The 23468-nt window shown below is 40.5% G+C and overlaps 2 protein-coding genes across 11 annotated transcripts in view; one reads left to right on the top strand and one right to left on the bottom strand.

The window, feature by feature from the left end:
- Positions 1 to 2107, top strand: part of ACSS3 (acyl-CoA synthetase short chain family member 3) — a 36805-nt gene extending 34698 nt beyond the window's left edge. The window contains exons 14-16 of one of the 2 annotated variants that reach the window (XM_048502143.1): positions 775 to 874; positions 1013 to 1188; positions 1775 to 2107. In XM_048502143.1, the coding sequence (XP_048358100.1) occupies positions 775 to 874; positions 1013 to 1188; positions 1775 to 1846 (348 nt within the window). In that variant the 3' untranslated portion in view covers positions 1847 to 2107. Of the gene's footprint in view, positions 1 to 774; positions 875 to 1012; positions 1189 to 1774 lie in introns of those variants that run through there. The other variant, XM_048502144.1, reaches the window with a different exon arrangement.
- A 3251-nt stretch (positions 2108 to 5358) lies between these two features.
- The window catches only part of PPFIA2 (PTPRF interacting protein alpha 2), a 320885-nt gene continuing 302775 nt past the window's right edge, over positions 5359 to 23468 (bottom strand). For all 9 annotated transcript variants that reach the window (XM_048502302.1, XM_048502308.1, XM_048502311.1 and 6 more), the window contains 8 exons: positions 22181 to 22210; positions 17392 to 17567; positions 16842 to 16939; positions 13341 to 13516; positions 13184 to 13252; positions 11881 to 12040; positions 10525 to 10621; positions 5359 to 6858 (listed from right to left, as the gene is read on the bottom strand). In XM_048502302.1, the coding sequence (XP_048358259.1) occupies positions 10563 to 10621; positions 11881 to 12040; positions 13184 to 13252; positions 13341 to 13516; positions 16842 to 16939; positions 17392 to 17567; positions 22181 to 22210 (768 nt within the window). In that variant the 3' untranslated portion in view covers positions 5359 to 6858; positions 10525 to 10562. The remainder of the gene's footprint in view (positions 6859 to 10524; positions 10622 to 11880; positions 12041 to 13183; positions 13253 to 13340; positions 13517 to 16841; positions 16940 to 17391; positions 17568 to 22180; positions 22211 to 23468) is intronic.

Here is a 23468-nt window from a genome sequence, read left to right as displayed (position 1 = left end):
AGCAACGCGTGGCTGGGCCTGCTAGTATAAGATAAAAGTAGTAATGAGGAAAAAGAGCATCACTGAAATATATTCTTTGGCTTTAATAGTTTTCTAGAAAAATTTTAAAGTGATACTGTCAAGAACATAACCTGTGTACCCTTTAAGTTATCAAGTATCATTAGTATGAAAATATGTCTCTATACATAACATTGTGGTTTAATAGTTTTAGTTTTCAGTATTTCAGTCTCAGAGGGCCTTATTAATTAAGTCAATAATTTTCATAGCTATTCAGTATTACACTACTTGAGCACTAGATTATATACGTTATGAGAATTGTTCCAGTGAGAAGTATATGTGAGTAAATCTGCACTGACAACATTCATACCAGCAATGTAGCATTACATAAATTTGCAGGTGGGCTCTAAGCCAACCAACAAGCACTAAGTAAACAAACAGCATTGTATATGTATGGGCTGTGTGAACAATCAGTTACTGAAACTTTGGTGGTCAACAAAAAGTCTATGATGTCTACTTTATCAATCTATTGTGTGATGTTCCCAGGATAGTTTGAAAGAGTTACTTTGGCTGTCTGTTTCCATGGTATGCCTGAATGCTCAATGCGACATTGATATTAGGAGACCAATTATGGGTTATGGGATTTAGTAATTTAGTATTTAGTAATTTATGGTATTTAGTATTTATGGTATTTAGTATTTAGTAATACTCTGCATCTAAATGATCAGTCCTTGCGCAGGTTGGTGCACTGAAGCTTGTTTTCTTTTCCTGTACCAGGCTGTTCTCTTTCATGAGGCTGTGGCAGACTGTGCAGTTGTTGGTCATGAGGATTCCTTAAAGGGTCATGTGCCATTAGCATTATGTGTTCTAAGAAATGGTGAGAAATCCTGTGTAAGGCTGAATTTCAAACCATGGGGATGAGATTTATTTTTGTATTTGTATCCTATATGGGTCTTACAATTTTGTTACCTAATCTAACAAATAAAATGAAATTTATACTTATATTCCCTGTCAGATGTGAACACTGAAGAGGAATCACTTAAAGAAGAAATTGTTCAAAGAGTTAGAGAAAATATTGGTCCAGTGGCAGCATTCCGGAAGGTACTATTTGTGAAACAGATCCCGAAGACGCGTTCTGGCAAGATACCACGATCGGCACTTTCTTCCCTTGTGAATGGCAAGCCATACCAGGTGAACAACAGCTCTTCTTTTACTATGGTGATACATGTAATTAAATGACATATATTCAGCAAAGAGGCTTGATCTGAACAGCATGGTATGCAACTTTCTAATGTCAATGCCCTACTTATAAACTTAAGCAAAACTTTTTAGTGCATGATGTGGCATTTCTGGCCTTAAGTTGTGGAACTTCTCAGTCCTGTTTTGCCTCCCATTTACAATAGCATTATAACGTACTCCTCCATATGGGCCATATATTTTTACATTTGCTAATTAGGTGTGGAGGCCCAAGTGTCATTAGGTTGCTGACATATCTGCATTCTTCCTCTCTCATATCCTATTCTTGCCACATTTATCTTCACCTATTTGTAGACCAAGGAACTGTTTTTCTTATGGCATATCTTGTAGTGGCTGTTTCCAATATAGTGGAAGGTAGTATCTGTTAACCTTTCTCGTAGGCCACTGCAACAGTATAGTAGCCATTACGTTCCTGCAATCTAGAGGGCAAATAGTTGTAAATGATTTTAACAAAACTAGGCAAAAGAAACCTGATGGAACTTTAATATAGCAACTTGATTCATTGATCTTATTTCTTTAGATAAGTTCAACCATTGAGGACCCTGCTGCATTTAAACATGTGGAAGATGCACTGAAGATGCAGTTAAAATGACTGTTTAATCCTATTAAGATATGGGTAATAACTGGAATACATTTCATTCAGTTATGCTTGGAATAAGATTTGAATACTCAAAATTAATTTCACTTCTGTGTAAGTGTTGCTCAGGTCTGTGTTACAGTGGGCAATCAAATAAGCAATAATACTGGTTTGGAGATCTAATTTTTATCAATAAATGTTCAGAAGGTTTGGGGGGTTCCCATGGTTATTAAAATAATAGTGTAAATTGTGAAGTGTTAAGAACATAAAAACATAAGAAAGAGTCCATCTAGTCCAGCACTCTGCTACTCGCAGTGGCCCACCAGATGCCTTTGGGAGCTCATATACAGGATGTGAAAGCAATGGCCTTCTGCTGCTGCTGCTCCTGAGCACCTGGTCTGCTAAGGCATTTGCAATCTCAGGAGGATCGAGATTGGTAACCATAGATCAACTTCTCCATAAATCTGTCCAAGCCCCTTTCAAAGTTATCCAGGTTAGTGGCCATCACCACCTCCTGTGGCAGCATATTCCAAACACCAATCACACGTTGCTTGAAGAAATGTTTCCTTTTATTAGTCCTAGTTCTTCCCCCCAGCATTTTCAATGTATGCCCCCTGGTTCTAGTATTGTGAGAAAGAGAGAAAAATTTCTCTCTGTCAACATTTTCTACCCCATGCATAATTTTATAGACTTCAATCATATTCCTGCTCAGATGTCTCCTCTCCAAACGAAAGAGTCCCAAACGCTGCAGCCTCTCCTAACAGGGAAGGTGCTCCAGTCCCTCAATCATCCTTGTTGCCCTTCTCTTCACTATCCTTTTTGAGATGTAGCGACCAGAACTGAACACAGTACTCCAAGTTCGGTTGCATCACTGCTTTATATAAGGTGATAAAAACTTTGCAGTTTTATTATCAATTCCTTTCCTAATTATCCCCAGCATAGAGTTTGCCTTTTTCACAGCTGCCATGCATTGTGAAACTATCAACTGAGACACCCAAATCCCTTGCCTGGGCTGTGACTGATAGCACTGACCCCTGTAAGCGAGTATGTGAAGTTTGGATTTTTTGCCCCTATGTGCATCACTTTACATTTTGTTTTAAATGTACCTGGTACTTCTAACCTCTAATAATTGGGAAGCAATGATAATGAAAAATTATGACATGTTACCCAGGATAAAATGAATTTTACCCAGGTCTGTTCTAAGTTACCCAGGTCTGTTCTAAGTAAAGCCTTAACTCCATGCTATGACATGAGATAGTAGAAAAACTACAAATGTGTGCACCTACAGCCATTCCTATAATGCTATCAGGTTAAAAAAATAAGCTTTTGTATAACATTTTCTATAATCTATCTCCCAACAATATCTCCCTTACAGAATTTTGTTTTCCTTTTACTTTGTTTCTCATATTGATAGAAACAAATAGCTGTCAAGGGTCAATTGGTGTCCACCTACGATTCCTCAGACTCTGAATCTACTATTGCTGAGCAGCACCAGTGTTGCTTAACTGACTTGCATAATATGGCAGTCACAGCAAGAACAGATCCTCTCACAACTCACCCATCCTTAATTCCAAACAGAACTATAGGTGGTATGTACTTGTCATCATCCTGAAGATGCTGTTATTCTATTCTTCTCAGAGTGTTGGCAGGTTGCTGCCCATAATTTCTTGTTTGGTTGTCTGCAGAAAATAAGCTGGCAGTGGTGACTGCTCCTGAGTGGAATTAGGATAGATATTACATTGCTGCTTGCAGTGGCTGAAGCCACCTCTCCTTGTCCTTATTCAGGTCTAGAAGGAGGCATAGGAAATACATACTGATAGTGCCATTAAATTACTCACAACCAGAGACAAGTGTGAGCTGCTGTTTGCTGGCACGGCCACTTCCCCCAGGTATTTATTTTGGTTGAGGAACAACAACAGCAGCTAATAGTCATTCACCTGTACCTCTCTGCCAGACAATAATTGTAGCTGCGCAAAGAAGGGGAACAGGTGAGTGAGTGGTGACTGCTGCTTTTCCTGCTCCTTCACCTCCAAATGAATAGGTGACTGACAGTGACAAAGAGCAGCTTTTGATTGCTCCATCTTAACCTTAGTGAAGGTGGGACAGATGGGGGTGAAGAAGAATAAAGTGGAAGCACAACATTGGGGCATCTCTTATCCTGGGCTCCCAAAAACCTGGAAGTGACCCTTCTTTATCTCTTCTCAATAAGTAAATTATTTCAAAATGGTTTTGCAAAATCACCCACCTCCCCACATGACCAGGAAGGCACCCTTTACCCCACCCATGTCGATGACACATTGGCCGGGTGGAGGGTGCTCGAAAATGATGAGGCAGCTTCGTCATCTCCAAGCGCCCTCGACCCCGCCCATGTCATCATCAACATGGACAAGGTCAAGGGTGCCTGGCTCCGCCCTCCGTCCTGCTCCTGCCGGCTGGGATACCAGCCAGCAGTCCCTTCTGCCCTGCCCTCTGGGCAGGCCAAAACAGACTGCATTCCCCAGCCTTGGAGAGCTGCTTTTATAAGCACTGAGCCTGGGGGTGGGGCTTGGGGAGGCGTAGCCCTGCCCCTGAGCCCCACCCCCTGACCTCAGTGCTTATAAAAGCAGGTCTCCAAGGCTGAGGACCAAAGTCCCTTTTGGCCTCCCTGGATGGGAGGGCATAGGGGACTGTTGGCTGGGAGAGAGGGAGGGGGAAGGGATGGAGGCCCACCCCACCCCACCCCCAGGCGCAGGGGTGGGGTGGCAGCAAGCAGATGGAGCCCTGCTCCCGGGGGGGGGGGTGCCCAGAGACAATTTGTCTCTGGGCGCCATTTACCCCTGGTACGCCTTTGCATGAATTGCTCAGTTTTACTTCACATGTTCAAAAATTACTTCTTTAATGCAATAGTTTGTGATCTCCTTCCTTCCCATTTAGAAATTTTTGATAACTGTTACACAAGTATACTCTACGGTCGAGTATTCCAGGTGAGGCATGCATGTTACTGAATTAGTAGGATTATCTTCAGTAGAAGCAACTGATTTTATTTTTCCTTCTTTATATTCTGCCATCCAATGCAATTCTTACTCTCCATGTTCTAGACTTACCAAAAAGCCCTCCTGTGAATCACTCACTCTTTCTATTTATGTCAGCCTGAAACAGGCTGCCTCTTCCCTTTTATAAAAAAAAAATCCTTGTTTCTTAAAAACACATATGCTAGAAGGAAGGGGGAAGTAAGGGAGCCATAAAATCCAAACACCATTTGATACTAAAAATAAATTTCACTGAAAAACACACTATGTTTGTTCAAAATGCAGTAACTGTTTAAAAATAAAGTCTAGAGTGGTTTCCAAACTGATTTTTAACTGTTCTTTTCCTCAGGCCTCAGCCCAATCACCCAGTTATATAAAGTAGAAAGTGTAGCGCACCATCTTGTGGAAGACTAGATTATTGTTCTCAGATCTCATTCTGGCTACTAGAACATGTCATATTTATCCCTGAACCCCAACATCAGACACTTAAAGAAAGATATGACACATGAAGCCTGATCACACACTGAACACATAAACAGCACTGGTTTTTTTATTGACAGTTGGGAGAAAAATCTGTCACCGTTTGGTTAAGTGGAGTCTGGTAAATAAAAGTATGCGATAAAACAAATGTACGTGCAAGATGTTGACAGATCAACTTGCTGAAAAAAATAACCAAAAGACAAGTCTTAAGCTAAGGTCAGGCAGTGAAAGATAGCAAATAGCAGGTAAATGACAGTATTAAATAGGTCTTACTTTGAAACTTCCCATATAAACAAAGAATAAACATCAATAACACCACCAAATAAAGCCACAGTAGGTAATAATTTCTCCTCTAAACTTTTATACACTATATGTTACTTTTCTGTCTTTCAGTTATTTCCTCTGATAAAGTGACTTCAGCGAAGTCTTAGCAAGGCCATCTTGGATAAAGTGTAACATTAGACAGACAGCTGTCTAATACCCTATGATAGAGACAAAATGAGAGAACATTTTTATACAACTGAAAACTTGAAGAACAGAGTTAATCTTTTCCCTTCGTGGTTTTGTTTGTTTGTTGTTTGATGTTGGCTGGCATATGTAGAAATTGGAAGGAGAAAAGATTCTTAGCAAAGAATGTTTCTTCTTGGTCCATTAATAGCCATAAGGAGAATGTCTTTGTTACTTTCCTGTAATTGTTTTTGACCTTTACAAACAGTTTTTTGTTCATATCAGTTTAAAAAGGAGAGCCATCACAGTACTTTTTTTACAAGATTATGTATAACAATTCTGGTTTGCCTTAGCAGATCCATTTTTTTGGCTCCAGTTCCACATTTACACCATTTTGTTGTAAATATTGAGCTTTAAATATTGAGCTTTAAATATTGACAGAATTTTTTTAAAAAAGTAGGAACATGTTGAAGCATCTAATAATTCTGCTAAACATATCCAGTGAATGGCTACAATTCAAAACTGTAAAAATGGTGGAGTGGAAAGATACAAACAGTAGTTTGCACTAAGGTCCCATGTACCATAGATTTAATTTGTTAAAAAAATCATATTTATATTCATTTACATGAAACTTACGCATATGAAAAGAAATACATACACAGTAAATATGTAAATTCTATTATATTACAATAAAACAGATGAAAACAAGTTTAAAAGTATCTTCTTTTTACTTCATCCAAATTCCTGATGAAAGTTAGGCTGGGGTTTATTTTTAAAAATTATTTAGTAACTGTTTTTTTGAGATAACCAAAAGATTCAGTCTGTCCAGTACTATTGCTGCACATTCTTCATTAATTTCAGTGGGATTTGTCCCCATATCCTATGTAAACTCTACTGAAATGAATGAGAATTGCATAGCAATAATACTTAACAGGCTACACCTTATAACTTAATATGTAAAAAGATGACCAAGCGTTTTCATCTGATAAACATTTATTTATGATTTCTTCACTGTTTACCCTGTTCTTGAATAAAAATCTTCTTAAGATGGTAGTAGTGCACTTCAGGTAAAGTAGAAGAAAGAGGTGACATCTACAGGTAAGAAAAAGGACAGTCAGTCACAAGCTTCTTTGCAATATTCCTTTATGTAGGCTCATTTCAGTAAAGACAGAATGATACATAGCGGACGTTCAGTGGGATGGCTTGCTGGACATGAGAATGGACAATGGTGCTAGTGGAAAAACAGGTGAAAAGGCACTATGGCAGCATTCTGTCTCGGTATCACAAAACATTTAAAAATACAGGCACTATCTCAAGCCACCACCTTTGCAACCCACAATACAAATGCCATTTACTTTACAAAGTTGATATTATTTGTTGAACAACAGCAACCTTAACTGACATTAGCTATCACAATAATTGTCTGCTTAAAGTAAGAATCAAATACTGGTGTTAATACATTAACATGGCAATGGCAGATTACACACAAGGTGTTTGCTGCATGGTGGAGGTGAATGTCCAGTGGATTCCGCATGGGCCAAAAACAGCAGTGTGAAAATGGTGTAAACCCTTTTACACCGTTTTAAACCATTTGACACCGTTTTCACACCGCTGTTTTTGGCTCATGCAGAATCTGCTTCCATCACGGCAAGATTTTTTGTATGGACTTCTTTCCTCTAGCCCTGTTTTAACTTTCCACTCTCTCCATGGCAAGCAAACCCACTTGTAGCACGAATTAAATTTCCTTCATGGCCAGAGTTGGCAGATTTGCCAGAGGGCACACCTTTCCTCTGGACCCCTTCCCTCTGCCCACAGCCAGCCCACCTAGTCTCACTCCCCTACTCCCTTGAGCTGCTTTCCATGCTTCCTCTTCGCCCTCCTCCCTGTTGCTGTCCCTTTTCCGCTTCTTGTCCTGTCGTATCATGTCTGTGGCCTCCCCTCTCCTGCATAACTTTAGTTTTCAATTTTTTAAACCATATTGATAGATTGATCAATCAATCGATAATATCACTAAAAATGTAAAAATAATAAGATTAGTTGATCAATCCAAATACCCAGTTTATCATGCATTTGATCAACACAGTGGAACGTCTGCAGCCTTGTAGTTTTATTCACAAGCAGTCAGTGATTCTAGATCACACCAGGAAAAACCAGTCAGTCTTAATGCTTGGGTTTACAGCACATCAAGAGATAGATAATCATGAACCTGGGGAATTTAGCAAATGGCGGTTCATGTTGTCCTTCTGCCATTACCTGCCCCGCCTCACTTCCTGCCATAAAAGACATTCAGTGTTTGGGCATAGTGTAAACATACCATATTCAAGATTTTTCTTTAATAGTTCACTTTTTTATATGGATATGAGAATTTAAACATTAAAAATTAAGACATGCATGTGTGATAAAGAACCCGCAAAACATACTCCCCTCCAGATGCAAGCAAAAAAGGTAGCCGATGGGTAATGCCTGCCCCTCTGCAAACAAAGCGGTGGGTAATAATGCTGGACATGCCCCCAAACAAAAACTCCATGGCCAATTCTCTCTGAAGTCGTGGGAGCCTGGCTGTACGTAATCAGTCAACCTTAATTACAGTTAGCACCTTTCTAAGCCCATTGACTTCAATAGACTCCAAATGGTGTGATTCTGCTTAAGACTGACACTGTAAATATCCCATTTGGAAAAATGTATGGATGAGAAATTGAAAAGAATGTAAAAGACATTTCCTATTATGTAATTTCACATTATTGTAATTAATACTTTTTATAACCTGTGATTTTATTTGGTTTATAAAAATATTTTGCTTTTTCCCCTTTTACTAGAAAGTGACTTTCCTTATTTCGAAAAATAAGATCTCATAACTGATGATGTATTGGTCAATAAATTGACCAATATAGTAAGAAAGTCTTTTTATTAGGTTACTACAATACTATCGATCCATTCATTTTTCCAGTTTGCACAGCAGTTGTTCTTACAAACAAGCCTAACAGAGTATTATCGAAGGCTTTCACGGCCAGAATCACTAGGATGTTGTGGGTTTTCCAGGTTGTGTGGCCGTGTTCCAGTAATATTTTCTCCTGACATGGGACTTACTTCTGAGTAGACTTGCTTAAGATTTCTCCCAAAGTTTGTTAGGCTTGAATATTGTGCGTTTTCCAGGTTGTGTGGCCAACATGGCTACACATGAAAACCCACAACATCCAAGCATAACAGACTTTGCGAGCAATCTTAAGCAAGTCTACTCAGAAGTTAGCCCCATGCTATTTAAGCAGGCTTACTCCCAGGAAAGTGTCCTTATGACTACACATTTTTTTTTTGGTTCTCTACTACACTTCAGTCATTTTCAGTTTGGGTTGTCTATTTCTAGGATTTGGATGTTAAGGCAATGGCTGAGTATATGTAGTTGCAACAACAGAAGATTATCATAGGGTTGACATCTGGAAGCATTGCCTCTTCACTGTTTAAATTTGCAGCGTTATTTGAAACTCTCTGGGCATATAACCTTGCACTCTTGGGCTTGCTAACATCTGCCATGTTGCTTTAACTGCATACCATTCCAACTAAACATTTCCCTTCCTGACTTTTGTTTAGTGTTTTTACTTTAGAAGGAAGGAAAAACATTGATTTCAATTAGCTTGGATTTAGTCTTAAAAAAGAGTGTGACAGATGACAATCAGCTGTGCTCAAGGAATAGGTGGAATACCAGCTTTTATCTTAAAAAGAAGTTAGAGGACAGTAAGCTGATCCTTGAGGGGGAATCTCTCATGATAAGTTTTACATCAACCGACATAAGTAGTTTTTAGAGAATCTTAGATCAACTCTTGTTTCTGCAGAATTTGAACAGACAAATGCTGAATGCAAAAATTGGTAATCTTGGCATCAGGGTAAAGAGAACTACAAGTTTGGGGGCCAATCATTATGTGTTTTGTTCCTACATTTTGTTTTATTTATTTATTTAAAACATTTATATGCCACCTCTTTAGGGATTTCCTTGAGGCAGTGATGTCCCTTGAGGTTAGGGTGGGGAGGACTGGAGGATTACACCTTGGGTAGAAAAACAGTCTGTGGGTTGGGATTAAGAAATTAATTACAAGAGGTGCCTTTCTCTTCTATTTTCAAAATCAGTGTGTGGGGACAGGAAGTACCTTGTGGTTTTGATAGAGCCTTCAGATTGGGCAGAGAAGAATTAGATAAGGGGTGTACTATGATTTCAAAGGCCAATTCTTCCATGTATACATCACCCTAATCATCTTTTAAATAACTTGGGACATTCCACCACAAATTTAAATTGCATAAGTTCTGATTTGTCTATAATTCCCCTAAAATATACTTTGTAGGTTTGCTTTTTGCTTGTTGGATTATTGGCATGCACAGATAGAGTACATAACAGGTTCTGATGCTCTGAAAACAAATGCACCAAAGGGCCAGATAAGAGAAAACCCTGCTGCACTCAAGTGATGGAAGGAATTATGCCTCAATCCTGCTACTCCAGGACTTCATGGGATGTATTGCTTGCTGACACATCCTCTGCCACCTTGACCTTTCCTCATGTCTGCCACTCAGGGTTTTTTTGTATGGAAAGATATTAAATCATAGGAGCCCCCATTTGCAGTAATACCCACAGACACCAGATTACTGCTTCAGTGAGAATAAGGCCCACCTTACAAGGTCTTCATGAAACACCTACCCTGCTATGGCTGTTTCCTTGAATATTATTTTTTCATAAATAATACAGTATTTCAGTTTTTCTCTCTGAATACTCACATCAGCTCAAATGCTGTTCTTGTTTTTAGCTAGCCTTGTCAGCATGAATATGTGCGAACTGTAGAACTGTCTAACCTCTGCAATCGTGCTGAAGCAACTGAAAATGGTGAACAAAAAAAGTATGAATCAAAATAGAACACATAAAGGAAACCTGTTAGAATTTTACAAGTGCCTGCTTCATGCAGTCAAGAAAGAATCAACTGCTGAAGTCACATGCCTAGAATCACATGAACTTCTGGAAAGGTTTCTCCCTTCTTCTTCCAGCAAAACAGGAGAGAGAGAGACACATACAGGCACAGATAGACTTCACAGGTACCCAGACTGAGCACTTTTACAGACAGAGTTTGCTCTTCCTCTATTTAGTGTAAATTCATTTGTTAGCTAGTAAAATTCTACAAAACAACTCACATCTCTGCCCTATTATTTACTCTGTTAATTCATTGCCATTCAACAGAACCATCTTCTGACTGTTCAATATGTAGTTTGTTTAATTCAATATATAGTTTGTTGAATTTGTCATTCTATCTTACCCGGTTCTGTAATCTGTATTGCTAATGACTCAATACCTATATTTTAACCTTGTTTTTTGTTTTTAATTTTTGTGATTTTGATTACATGGGTCACACTAATATCCTAAATCAGCCCTGTTCAGTTTGCTTTGTGTTACCAGTAGAAAACATGGTATTGTTGGACTAGTAGTAGAAATAATAGTTCCATTAATGATCTTGACAATCTAATTAATATAATTTAGTTACCCTGGAAACTACAGTGTTGCAAGATTCTTCAGTTCTTCTTACTGCTTCCAAAAGCCCTGAGAAACTGTTTCCTAAGGATCCTGACAACGCAGGAAATTCACAACTACCTCCCCACCCCCACCCCCCACTCCCACCTGCTGAATGCACAGAATAAATAAAAAAACCTCCTAAATCCCTGGTCAGTCTGAAAATTTTAGAAAGGTGTGCAAGACTGTTTTTCTATAGAATATCTTTATAAGTGGCAGGCCAAGCTTGGCCATGGGACTTAGCCAATTTTGAATCAATCTACGTTTTCATATATACTGTATTTTACAGTATATTTTGTTTTGGATATTGAAAAATGCCTTGAGCCTTACATAAAAAGCAGAGTAAATACACAACAAAATAGAAATCTTGTATATGTATTTTTTTCTCTCTTTCTAGCAAGCTAGTTTGCTTTTTGTACCCAAGGCTACTTAAGTGAATTTTCTCAGTCTAAGACGTTGGTTGCCTATTAAATATTTTATACTGAAAAAAAATAATTAAGTCTGGATTGGAGTGTTATTTCCTTAACAAAATGAACTCAAAATGTCTTCAGTTTTGAGAATGCATGATCACATACCATCAGTTGCCATTTTTCGTGACTGCCCTGATGTTGTGGTTAATCTGAACCCAGCTGGCAACGTTTCTGAAGAGCCAGGCATCATGCTGATTCCATGGACTTCACGTGGAGGAAACTGTCTTCTCCAAGAAGAGCCACGCCTGAAATTCTTGTCATCAGTCTGTTTACATACAAATGTTTAAATTTTACAAAAAGCAGAACTACATGTTATATTTAGTTCTGTGTTCTTTTCAAGATGCTTTTCAAAATGCTGTGTGATGCAGTGGTATATTAAACCAGACCTGGGAAGAGCTTGCCTCAAATCCCCATTTCCCATACCACTCACTAGGTTCATCTTGGGCCATTCTCTCTTAGTTTAACATACCTTACATGGTTGTAGTGAGGACTGAATGGAGGAGGGGAAGTTCATGCATCAGTAGTCATACAATAATAACACAGGGGCAGCCCCATCCAAAAGGTTGAGTGCCCAGGCGTGGTGCTGCAACCATGCTGGCCTGCAATTCCCAAGGAGGCTTTCTGTTGGTGAAGGAAGGGTTAAAACACAAAAAAGCCTCCCCGCCGCCATTGGGCTTAATGGACTTATGCCACTGAAAGGATAGCATAAGTCTCAATCGCCTGCTGCCAGCATCACGGGGCAATGGCTGGGTGAAAACCGACTAGCACTGGACTGCCCCTCCTATAGTGGTGGGGGTGCAAGGATGCTGGCGCAGTGTTCAATGCCATGTTCTACCACCATGGAGAGCTGTAATGGTAGCCCATCCACCAGTGGATTCACCACAGATGCTCCAAATGGCAGATTTGCACCTCCCCCATTACATGGGGCTGTTAATCTCTTCAGTGGGGATACAAATGAAGGTGAATTGGAAACCTTTTGTTTGTTGGCTGTTGTTGGTTTTCCAGACTGTGTGGCCATGATCTGGTAGTTTTTCTTCTTACGTTTCACCTGCATATGACTGGCATCTTCAAAGCATGTCATAATAAAATGACTTTTTCTTTGTGGCACAGTGTGGAGTAATTGTGTGATATGGTAATCCACACTGTGCCACAGGGAGAAACCCATATTACCATAATGTGTCTCTGAAGTTGCTAGCCATAGATGTGGTTGAAACATTAAGAGCAAGAACTACCAGACCATGGCCACACAGCTGAGAACACCAACAACAACCAGTTGATTCCAGCATTTAAGGCCTTTGACAAAACTTTTATTTGTTAGTTTTTCAGGGATTTTATCTAGTTCATGCAATAATCAAACATTTATTATGTTATTACTCATAATCTATTATTTATAAATAAGATTTCTTACTTCATCAAGTCGCCTGTCTGTTCCTAGTGCCAATAGGTTATTGTATTCTCTCTCCAGGATTTGCCGTGCCTATATTTAACCAAATAAGATAATTGAAGTAATACAAAAATGGTTCAAACCATATGAGAAATTAAGAAGGTAGAATTAATTTACTTGCCTGTGTATTCTGTGTTGGAATCTGCAACAATAAAGCTAAACTGCCATAATCGAAGTTATCATCCAAGGCTATGAGTGATCCATGCACACCACTTTCTAAAACATTGTTTGCATATTCTCGTAATCCAATTGCTTGTATCCAGCGTATGACTCTGTCATTACTCCAAACCAACACATCTACAAAAACAGGGAGAGAAGCATTTTCCTACTGACTGAACTAAGATGTATAGAGGACAGAGCTGAAGGATTTCTATGGAATTTATGCTCTATTATATGGCATTTATAGTCTTATATATGCCTTCTACTGAATTAACAAAATAGTAATATAATAATAAAAAGTTATGGAGATTTGGACTTTTTTATTCTGTTCTCCCCCTTCTCTGCCTCTAACTCTCCATCCTGCCACCTCTACTCTTTGTGCCCTGCTACTCCAACTCCCTCTTTTTGTCTCGCTACCCCAACTCTCTTTCTGCCCCCTACCCCACCTCTCTCTTTGTGCCCTACTATCTGGCCCCCTAGTCCAGCTGTTTCTTTATGCCCACTTATTCCAGCTCTCTCTTTCTCTCTCCCTATCCCAACTCTCTCTCTCACAATAATTTAGAATGGCTTGTAGTATGTGTGCCTCAAGTGCCATCAAGTCATAGCTAACTTATGGTGACCCTGCAGGATTTTCAAGGCAAGAGACATTTAGAGGTAATTTGCCTTTGCCTGCCTCTGCATAGCAACCCTGGACTTCCATCCAAATACTAACTAGGGCTTGTCAGATATTGGAACCTAATCAAGGCTTAGTATTTGCACCATGCATAATTATAAGCACTGATAAGTAACGACTGCAGTTCTGCCACTACCACTGATTCCAAGTGTTGCTCTTTTCTGAGAACCCTATCCTCCCACACTCTTGCTGCTGTCAGAATCCTACAATGTCAAGAGCAGATCTTCTGTATTTATTGTGTTCAGACATGTGGCTAAGGGCTTGAGCTGTGATGCGCTGGTGATTTTGTGGTGACCAAGTGGAAAAATCATGAGGATCCACGAGGATCCATGTTTTTCAAGCAGGTTTTGTGCCACTGTGGTGCCACGGAGCAATTCAGTTACACGTTTCCTTCAGTAAGGTATGGGGTGGGACAATAGAGCAAAACCCCTCAGAAAGTTATATATAGCAAAGCTAACTAGCAAGAACATCAGAAGAAACTAATATCAGAAAAATTAGGGAACACTCCTGACTCTGGGTATAGGGGAGGTGAGTGTTACTCCAATATAACATCATCAAAGACAGAGATCCAGTGGCTGGGCTGGCCCAGGGCAGAGAAACCACCTCCCAACTCTTGATGGGATTCAACTTATTCAAGCCCCTCCATCTAGAGCAGGGGTAGGGAACCTGCGGCTCTCCAGATGTTCAGGAACTACAATTCCCATCAGCCTCTGTCAGCATGGCCAATTGGCCATGCTGGTAGGGGCTGATGGGAATTGTAGTTCCTGAACATCTGGAGAGCCGCAGGTTCCCTACCCCTGATCTAGAGTCTGGGGGTGATCTTGGATACCTTCTTCTCTTTGGAGGCTTAAGATGGCATTTCACCATCTTTACTAAGTATGGAAACTGGCTCCCCACCTATACCACTCTGACGTAGCTACAGTGATCCCACAAGTTACCACACAATGGTTACTACTGTAACTCATTTTTACACAGGACTATCCTTTAAGTTTGTGTGGAAACACCAAGTGGTCTAGAATGCAGCAGTAACTTGCCCAGACCAGGAAATGTGGGAAGAGAAGAGAATATGCTACAATGGAAAAGCTTGTTAGCCTTGCAGACAGATGAACAAAGCAAGAATTTCATAAAAATTGTGCTGGTTTGTATGAATAATATTCTTGTAAAATAAGAAAGGTAGCTAAAAGATATGGGGTATAGTATATTAATATTGATGCTTACAGACTTTAATGATGGAACTAGCATATTATTACTAACCATTGTGTTATTTGTAGTTAATATAGTCAATATAATTAATGCTTAGCAAGTATTTTTCTAAAATTGACTAAATTTAAGAATTATATTAATGATTTTTAAGAAAGTCTTAGAACTTAGAATATAATATCTATCTATTGAGAGAGAGGCTTTTTCTTTCATGTCTATCTTTTTAATCTGCTATTCCGTTTAATACAACATTAATTATATATAAATAGAATGCAGCCGCAGAGGTCCTTACAGGATTCCCTTAGAAAGGACATATATAATCAGTGTTCCACCAGCTGCACTGACTCCAGGTTGAGTACTGATTCAGGTTCAATGTTTTAGTATTGACTTCTAAAGGGCTGGGACTGTCATATCTATGGGATTGCCTCTCCTGTTACACTGTCCAAAGAGCATTATGCTCAGCTGACAACAACCTTCTGGTGATCCCTGGCCCAAGAAATAGCCAGCTGTCCTCTATTATGGCTAGAGAAGGTGGACTCCCTTCTTTTCTAGTCTCCCCTTCTCTTCTCTTTCCCTCCTTTTCCTTTCATCCTATAAAAGGATGTTTCTCTCTGACTTTCAATCTGGTATAATGAAAGAATCATTGCAGGCTGAGAAGGGATCCCATGGGCTCAGGCCAAACCTAAAACCACCCCCCATAACCAATAAAAACACAACTTATTTATGGGTAAAATAAATTTGGCCATAGCCAGATGAATTTATTAACAAGGAGTAGACAAGGAAGCAAATGGCGCAGCATGGGGGGGGGGAGGGTGATCCAGGCATCTGGTGATGACGCGGCCCGCGGCTCTCGTGGAACCGTGTTCCTTTGGAGCTCGGCTCCCATGCATGTGTGGGCTGAGCTCTGAAGCCACGTCATTTCCCTTGTAAAGGCAATGACGTGGCTTTTGCCTGGGGGCCCTCCCAGCCCGCAACGGCGGGCCATGTGCAAGCCACGGCCGCCCTTTATTACAGCTCCCTTTTAGTTAATTTAATTTTTAATTACACACATACATTATGGTCTGTTTTGAAATTGTTGATTAATGTATTGTATTTGTTGCAAGCTGGCCTAAGCCTGGCCTATGCCAGGAAAGTAGAGGGTAGAAATCTAATAAATAAATAGATAGATCATTGATAATTTAATGGGGTGAATTAAATTCCCTGTCCCTGCCCCCCCCCCCCCCCCCCCCATATTCACCTGGCATGGTGGTGTAACAGTCAAACTTGGCCAGGCTGTCAGTCAGCCAATCAGCTGTGGCAAGCATATGTCAAGGGATAACTCCAAACTCCGTAAACCACTGCATAATTTGCATAGCGCCAATGCCTTGCCACAGAGGGGCAAAGTGGTCCAGGGGAGCGGTACAGCCAGAGAAGCCGGACAACCCTCATTGCATGATGCCGGGGGTGGGGGGTACTGCTGCCACTTCCTAGGAGCTTTAGACTGATACTGCACCAGGCAGGGGATTAGACTAAATGTCCTGTATGGTCCCCTGTAACTCTATGATTCTTTTATTCTAAGGACTGTGAGTATATCTTTGTATTATATATTACCTTTTATTTCATGCTGACTTGTTTCTCTTCTCCTTTCTAGTTCTTTTCTGTCATAATTTAGTTTCTTTAAACACATGATTCCATACTGTAGACTTGTACTGCCAGGAAAAAAACAACATATCACAAAGCAGTTAGAAATAAAATCATATGTTGAATATTAAAGAATCCTTCTATTACATTTTATAAAAGCTGGATACATTTTGTAGTTTACCTCTGATTAAAAATTACAGGGAGGAATATACACAAGTACTTAGTACTCTAAGTACTCTTAGTATTCTTAGTGATCTAAGAGTACTTAGACTATACCAGGGGTAGGGAACCTGCGGCTCTCCAGATGTTCAGGAACTATAATTCCCATCAGCCCCTACCAGCATGGCCAATTGGCCATGCTGACAGAGGCTGATGGGAATTGTAGTCCCTGAACATCTGGAGAGCCGCAGGTTCCCTACCCCTGGACTATACCAACTTGCTTAAAGTTTGCCTCTACGATATCACATATTTTGAAGAAAACACACTGTGTAACTATGCTTTATTCGTTATCTGAACTTACCGATGAAAGCTATCTACCATTTTTAAGTGTACACGTAGATCTTTCTTTGTGAGATGGTCTAACATCCTTGCATCTACCAAGCACTCCATGAAGTAACTTCGATACTGTGGTAATCCCAAACTGGGAAGCCATTCATTACCAATCCATTCATGGTTCATGTCACCATAAGCCAGGGTCTATGGGGAAAAAACATTAAAAATTGTACCATTATCCATTCTCAAGAAAGAAAACAATTTGTAATGTTTCAATATTATTCTAGGTTTCAGGTAACATGTCCAAATAAGAATTATATGAACTTCATTTTAAGTCAGAAAGGCATTCTTAACCTTGAAAACAAGGTAAATGGAAAAGAAGGAAGACATCAGTAGAAACATTGGACTTACCAGTTGTAAGGGAAAGAATGGCATTCTGTAATAATAGAAAACTTCTCCCATCAACTTCAGGAGGTAAGACTTCCAAATGTTTCTAGACCCTCCCAATGGCAAGCCTACATAGAGTGAGTTACTGTAATCCAGTCTGGAGGTGAATATTGTATGAATCAATGTAGCCAAGTCGGAGCAAAACAGGTAGAGAGCTAGTTGTCAAGCATGGCAGAGATGGTAACATGCCACCATAGATACTAATTAAATCAGTTTCACCATGGTTAGCAAGCCACCTAAAATGACTCCCAAACTCCTGATAGAAGAAGGTGTTAATTGCATCCCATCAGGAGTTGGGAGCTGAATTCCCTGTCCTGTCCGGACTGACTCATAAACAGGACCTCTGATTTACATGGATTAAGTTTCAGCTGGCTCAATCTCAACTATCTCACCATGCTTCCAGATATCCAGCCAGGATTGCTGCTGTTGCCCCCACTTGGTCATCCATCAACAGTTGGCACTGGATTTCATCTGCATATTGGTGACAACTCAGCCCAAAATTTCTGACTAACTGGGGAAGGGGGTAAAAAACATAGGGAGGAGGATTGACCCCTGGGGCATCCCACACACCAAGGAGTCCTGAGATTCTGTCTTTCCCCTTTGTCCCTGTCCCTGAAGAAAGGCTGGAACCATTGTAAAGCACCCCACCTGAATTCCCAGGGCAGCCTTTCTCACTTGGACTCAAGGCAGATTACACAGAGTGAATCAGTACAATTGACAATAGGATTAGAGTTGTAAAACCAATCAGAAATCTAAAAACAGAACTGAAGCAAAGCCTAGGTTCAGCAAGACATTAAAAGATAAAAAATTATAATACAGGCATCCTAGTTTTAGTAAGCTAAACAACAGTATCAAACAGTCTCTAATAATTTCTTTAACTTTGGTCATTTTTGCACGGTCAAAATATCCCGGGGGTGAGCACAGAAAATGTCCCTGTGTAGCCAGGAATTCCGCACAGTTCTCAAAGCTGCACAGGGTCTGCCCCGGGGTTGCCCCGCTAATACTCCTTTGCCCCACAACTTTCAAAAATTGCCAGTTTGGTGGTTCTTTTAAAAGATCCCGGGGTGACCTTGCTGCCGGGCAAACACCATGGGAGCAGACCCAGTATATTTTTCCTGTTCTCTCTTGCCTTTGGAGCCGGTGATGTGTGGATTGTGCAGGGAAAAGTGGAGTGAGGGGGAGAGCCAGTGCCTCTTGCCTTTGGAGCTGATAATGCGTGGATCGCGCAGGGGAAAGCGGGGTGGGGGGAGAGCCGTTCCCTCTTACAAACTCCTTTCCCTTCCTTTCCCCACAACAGACACCTTGTGAGGTAAGTGGGGCTGAGAGAGTTCTGAAGAACTGTGACTAGCCCAAGGTCATTCTTGCCTTGGAGCTGGCAATGTGATCATGCAGGGGAAAGCGAGGTGGGGGGAGAGCCATGCCCTCTTGCCTTTGGAGCTAGCAACGTGTGGGTCATGCAGGGGAAAGTGGGGTGGGGGGAGAGCCATTCCCTCTTACAAACTCCTTTCCCTTCCTCTCCCCACAACAAACACCTTGTGAGGTAAGTGGGGCTGAGAGAGTTCTAAAGAACTGTGACTAACCCAAGGTCACCCAGAGGAATGTATGACTGCGGAAACACATCTGTTTCACCAAATAAGCCTCCACCACTCAGGTGGAAAAGTGGGGAATCAAACCAGGTTCTCCAGATTAGAATCCACCTGCTCTTAACCACTACACCACATTGGCTAAGGAGGGAAGGAGGGGCACAATGGAGAAGGCAGCTGCTGATTTTGTCCATTTGCAGGTTAGCACCTACAGAAAACCTTGCTCAAATGAGTAAAGCTGTTATGGCCATGCGTAGGGGAGAGATGGTCTTGCAATTATGAGGTATCTAAGACCATAAAAGGCTTTGTATTTGATAGCCAACACTTTAAAATTGAGCCAAGTAGCTGATGGGCAGCCAAGGAAGTGGCTGTAGATTGGGAGCACTATGAGTGATCCATCTAATAGCCAAGCCATGGCATTCCGCACCAACTAAAATTTCTGAATTGATTTTGAGGGAAGACCAATGTACAATGCATTGCAGTACTCTAATCTGAATGTCACCATGGCATGTATCTTGATGGCCAGATCAACTGTATCAATGTAAGAACACATATTTTTGCAGCTGCATTAACTTGCTTCTCCAGCAATAACATTGGATCCACTATAACCCCAAGGCTCTTAATCAAGTCAACAAGCATCAGCTAAACTCCATAAAAAGTAAGGAGCACAATGCCCTCCAAAGCTCTCTCTCCCCAACAAACATGATCTCATTGGAATTTGTTTTGAATTTATCAGCTTTATAAGACTGAGCAGAATTGAAGAGGCCTTCTTTCAGTAATAATACCCAAGCTTCCTATTATCAGATGATTTGTGCCACAATAGCTAGTATTTGTCCTACATTTACTGAAATGCAGATGTGGTCAGGCCTGTATTCCTTTTCTCAGCCTAATTTCAGTGTCAATATCCTCTTTTCCCAATCTGTGTCCTTGTCAATCAAAACCCTTGTTCCTGTGTTTTTCATTTAATTGCATGCCTCTATAGTTGCTGGCTCAGCTGTCTTTTAAAACTTTTCCCTGGTTTCTACTCAGCCAGACGTCAGCTGCTGCTGAAAAGGTCAAGGTAAAGAGTGAATGTATGAGAAATAAACTTGGGGAAACATTGAGAGAGAATTGATGGGGGGAAGAGTAGGGGACAAATTGTCAAAGAAGGGGAATTGGAGAAGTGCAGGGGGAAGGTTGATGCAGAACAGGGAAAGAAAGAGAGATGGGTAATGGCCAGGAAAAAGGAAGGAAAAAAATAGAGGGGGAAAGATGTACTCAGAAGGAGAAGAAGAGAAAGTGAAGGAGGGGGGGGTAAGGTTGCTCATAAATAGAAAAGGAAAAAGTAGGGGGTGGAAGATTATTTGAGAAGGGAGAGAGAAAGGGAGCAAAGGCAGGGGATGGGATGCACCCTCCCCACAAGTTTCCTACAGTTCTTCACTTGTTTATATGCTAATCACAAAAGTGACCACATCTAAGGATACTGAGGATGCAGATCTTTCTACAAACCTGAGAAAATCCCCAAGTTTGCATTAAAAATATGAAATTTAAAAAAAAGAACAATATTGACGGTTTTAAAAAGGAGTTCCTGTACCTCTAAGCAATAGACTCCTTCCGTGGTTGTTGCTAGGCAACCACAGTATTCCATTTATTGAGCATAAAAGGGGAAGAGGCAGGGTCCTTTCCAGGCCCATTTTGGCCTATGAGGGAGGACTCATTAGGGTCAGGCTTGACTAGGGTTGCCAGCTCCAGATTGGGAAATTTCATATAGCCCACTCTCCAAAGCAGTCATTTTCTCCAGGGCACGGATCGCTGTTATTTGGAGTAATCCGTGGAGATTCAGGTCCCCCCTAGAAGTTGGCAACCCTAGGCCTTGCAGCAACTTTTGGATGTCTTTTATAGCTTTCACGACTCAACTAGGCCTGGCTACCTGTTACTGTTGAACAAAAGCCACCCTATGAGAGCCAGAGTGGTATTGCCCAGGGGTCTGCAACCTGCAGGTCTCCAGATGTTCATGGACTACAAATCCCATCTACCCCTGCCAGCATGGCCAATTGGCTGATGGAAATTGTAGTCCATGAACATCTGGAGAGCCACAGGTTGCAGACCCCTGGTATAGCCATTAGAGTTGCAGAGTAGGGTCTGGGAGACCTAGGTTTGAATCCCCATCTTGCTGTGGAAGTTTGCTGGGTGATTTTGAAGAATGGTGGGATACAAATGATGTAAATAAATAATTAATAGAGCTGAAGATGGGAGGAAGATAAAAAAGGTAAATTGGTGAATGACTGAGGAAGGAATGAAGTAAAGAAGAGGAAAAAGAGTATGGGGATTGCCTGAAATAGTAGTGTAGGGAGGAGGATACAGTGGAAAGTGAGGTCCCACCCCACAAATGCTTGAAGTTTCCGTACCATACAAGTAGGCCTGCCCTGATGGCCAGTACTGCAAAAATACTTTTCCTAGATAAAAGTTGCTGGGGGAGCACAGCGGGGAAACTGGAGTTAAAGAGGCAGATAAATGTAGGCTGGCTTTTGGGTGGGAAAAGGACAAAGGAATAGGGCAAGGGGAGAGGCTATGGGGGCTTTCAGAAAAGGGAAAGAAGAGATAGTAGGGCAGGGGGAAATGAAATTTTCCTTGTGGGTTCCCAACCTCAAAAAAATTGTTATACTATGAAAAAGAGACCATTGAAAATTATTTTTAAAATAATCAGATCCTTCTCATCTACAAAAATGCTGGCAACTTCCAAATATCCCTTACGTTAAATTATTGTTAGATGTACTGGGAAAAATGTTAAGTGGAAAAAGTTCATACCTGAGCCCAACTTCCCTCCTCATTGTCTTTCTAGGTGTCAGAAGATGGTCGTCAGTAGAGTAAGTCAGAAAACAAAAGAAATATAAAAATGAGTAAAAAAGGCAAAATGGAATTATAAAGCCAAATGTTAACTGTGAATTTGCAACAGAAAAGCAATAATAATTGTTTTCATGAAAACATTCTAAAAATTAGGCTAGTTGTTTAAGTCAGGTCCCCAGCCTTTTTTGAGCTTGTGGGCACCTTTGGCATTTACATACTGGCTCAACTACAAAATTGCTGCTGTTGGAGATGCAGCCAACCACAAAATATCAGGGAGTGAGGCTATGCACAACTCTTATAGTAACTCTTCAACATTTCAGGCAGATATTATCCTCAACAGGATGTCTTTTAAATGAATATATTGCTTCAAAGTATTTTCCTGCTTACATACAGTTTACCTTCAGCCATGCCATTAAGATCCTTGTGCTGTGGCAACAGATGCAGCTGAATAATTTTTTCAAAAACAATCTGCACATCCAATCAGAAGCCCTGCTGAGCAAAAGCCCCACCTGTCCCTGTCCAGTTTCTAAAAATGCTTGGGAGGTGCTAGGAAAGGTGTTGGCAGGCACCACACTAGAGAAATCCAGCTTAAATATAGCACTATTAAGATTAAGTTGGGCAAAAGCAACTTTACTCCCTGTGGTGATATGTCATAGCAAACCTACCGGTATATAAATTCACAGTTTGCAGATGGGAGATGTGTAATTTACATTTTGTTGGTACTCAGTTAGCCTAAACTTGTCCAATTAATACAAAGCAGTGGTTACATTAGTTTTTACTAGTTTGAGTAGATCTGGAAAATCATTTTAGGGCATGGGAAGCTGATGCATGGAAAACAGAACATTGTGAGCTGTTAGGTGAACAGACAACCAAATTCATGTGTATTAATCTACTTTATTCCCATTGAAGGATATGCTAGATTCAAGACACTTTATTCCCCTTTTAAAAATCCTGTCTTGTCCTTTTGAACTGTTTCAGCAATTCCACACACACAACCTTCCTCAGCCGATGCTAATCTGGGAATTAAGAGATGGTTTTTTTAAAAAACCCTAAAATACAGGATTTAAAGAAAAAAAACTGTCTTCTAAGGATGTCCTATGTGGTGGATATTTTACATGCAATGTAAATGGACAAAAGGAAAGAGTCTGTGAACTTTTTAAAAAATACATTAAATGACAGTTTGGTTTCAAGAATAGCTAAATCAGAAGATCTCAACTTGCTTTTAGTTCTGGCAGTGAGAAAAGCAGTT

The sequence above is a fragment of the Sphaerodactylus townsendi genome, linkage group LG06 (assembly GCF_021028975.2).
Source record: "Sphaerodactylus townsendi isolate TG3544 linkage group LG06, MPM_Stown_v2.3, whole genome shotgun sequence".
Lineage (NCBI taxonomy): Eukaryota > Metazoa > Chordata > Lepidosauria > Squamata > Sphaerodactylidae > Sphaerodactylus > Sphaerodactylus townsendi.
The sequence above is the reverse complement of the archived record's forward strand: the minus strand, read 5'-3'. Positions and strand labels throughout refer to the sequence as shown.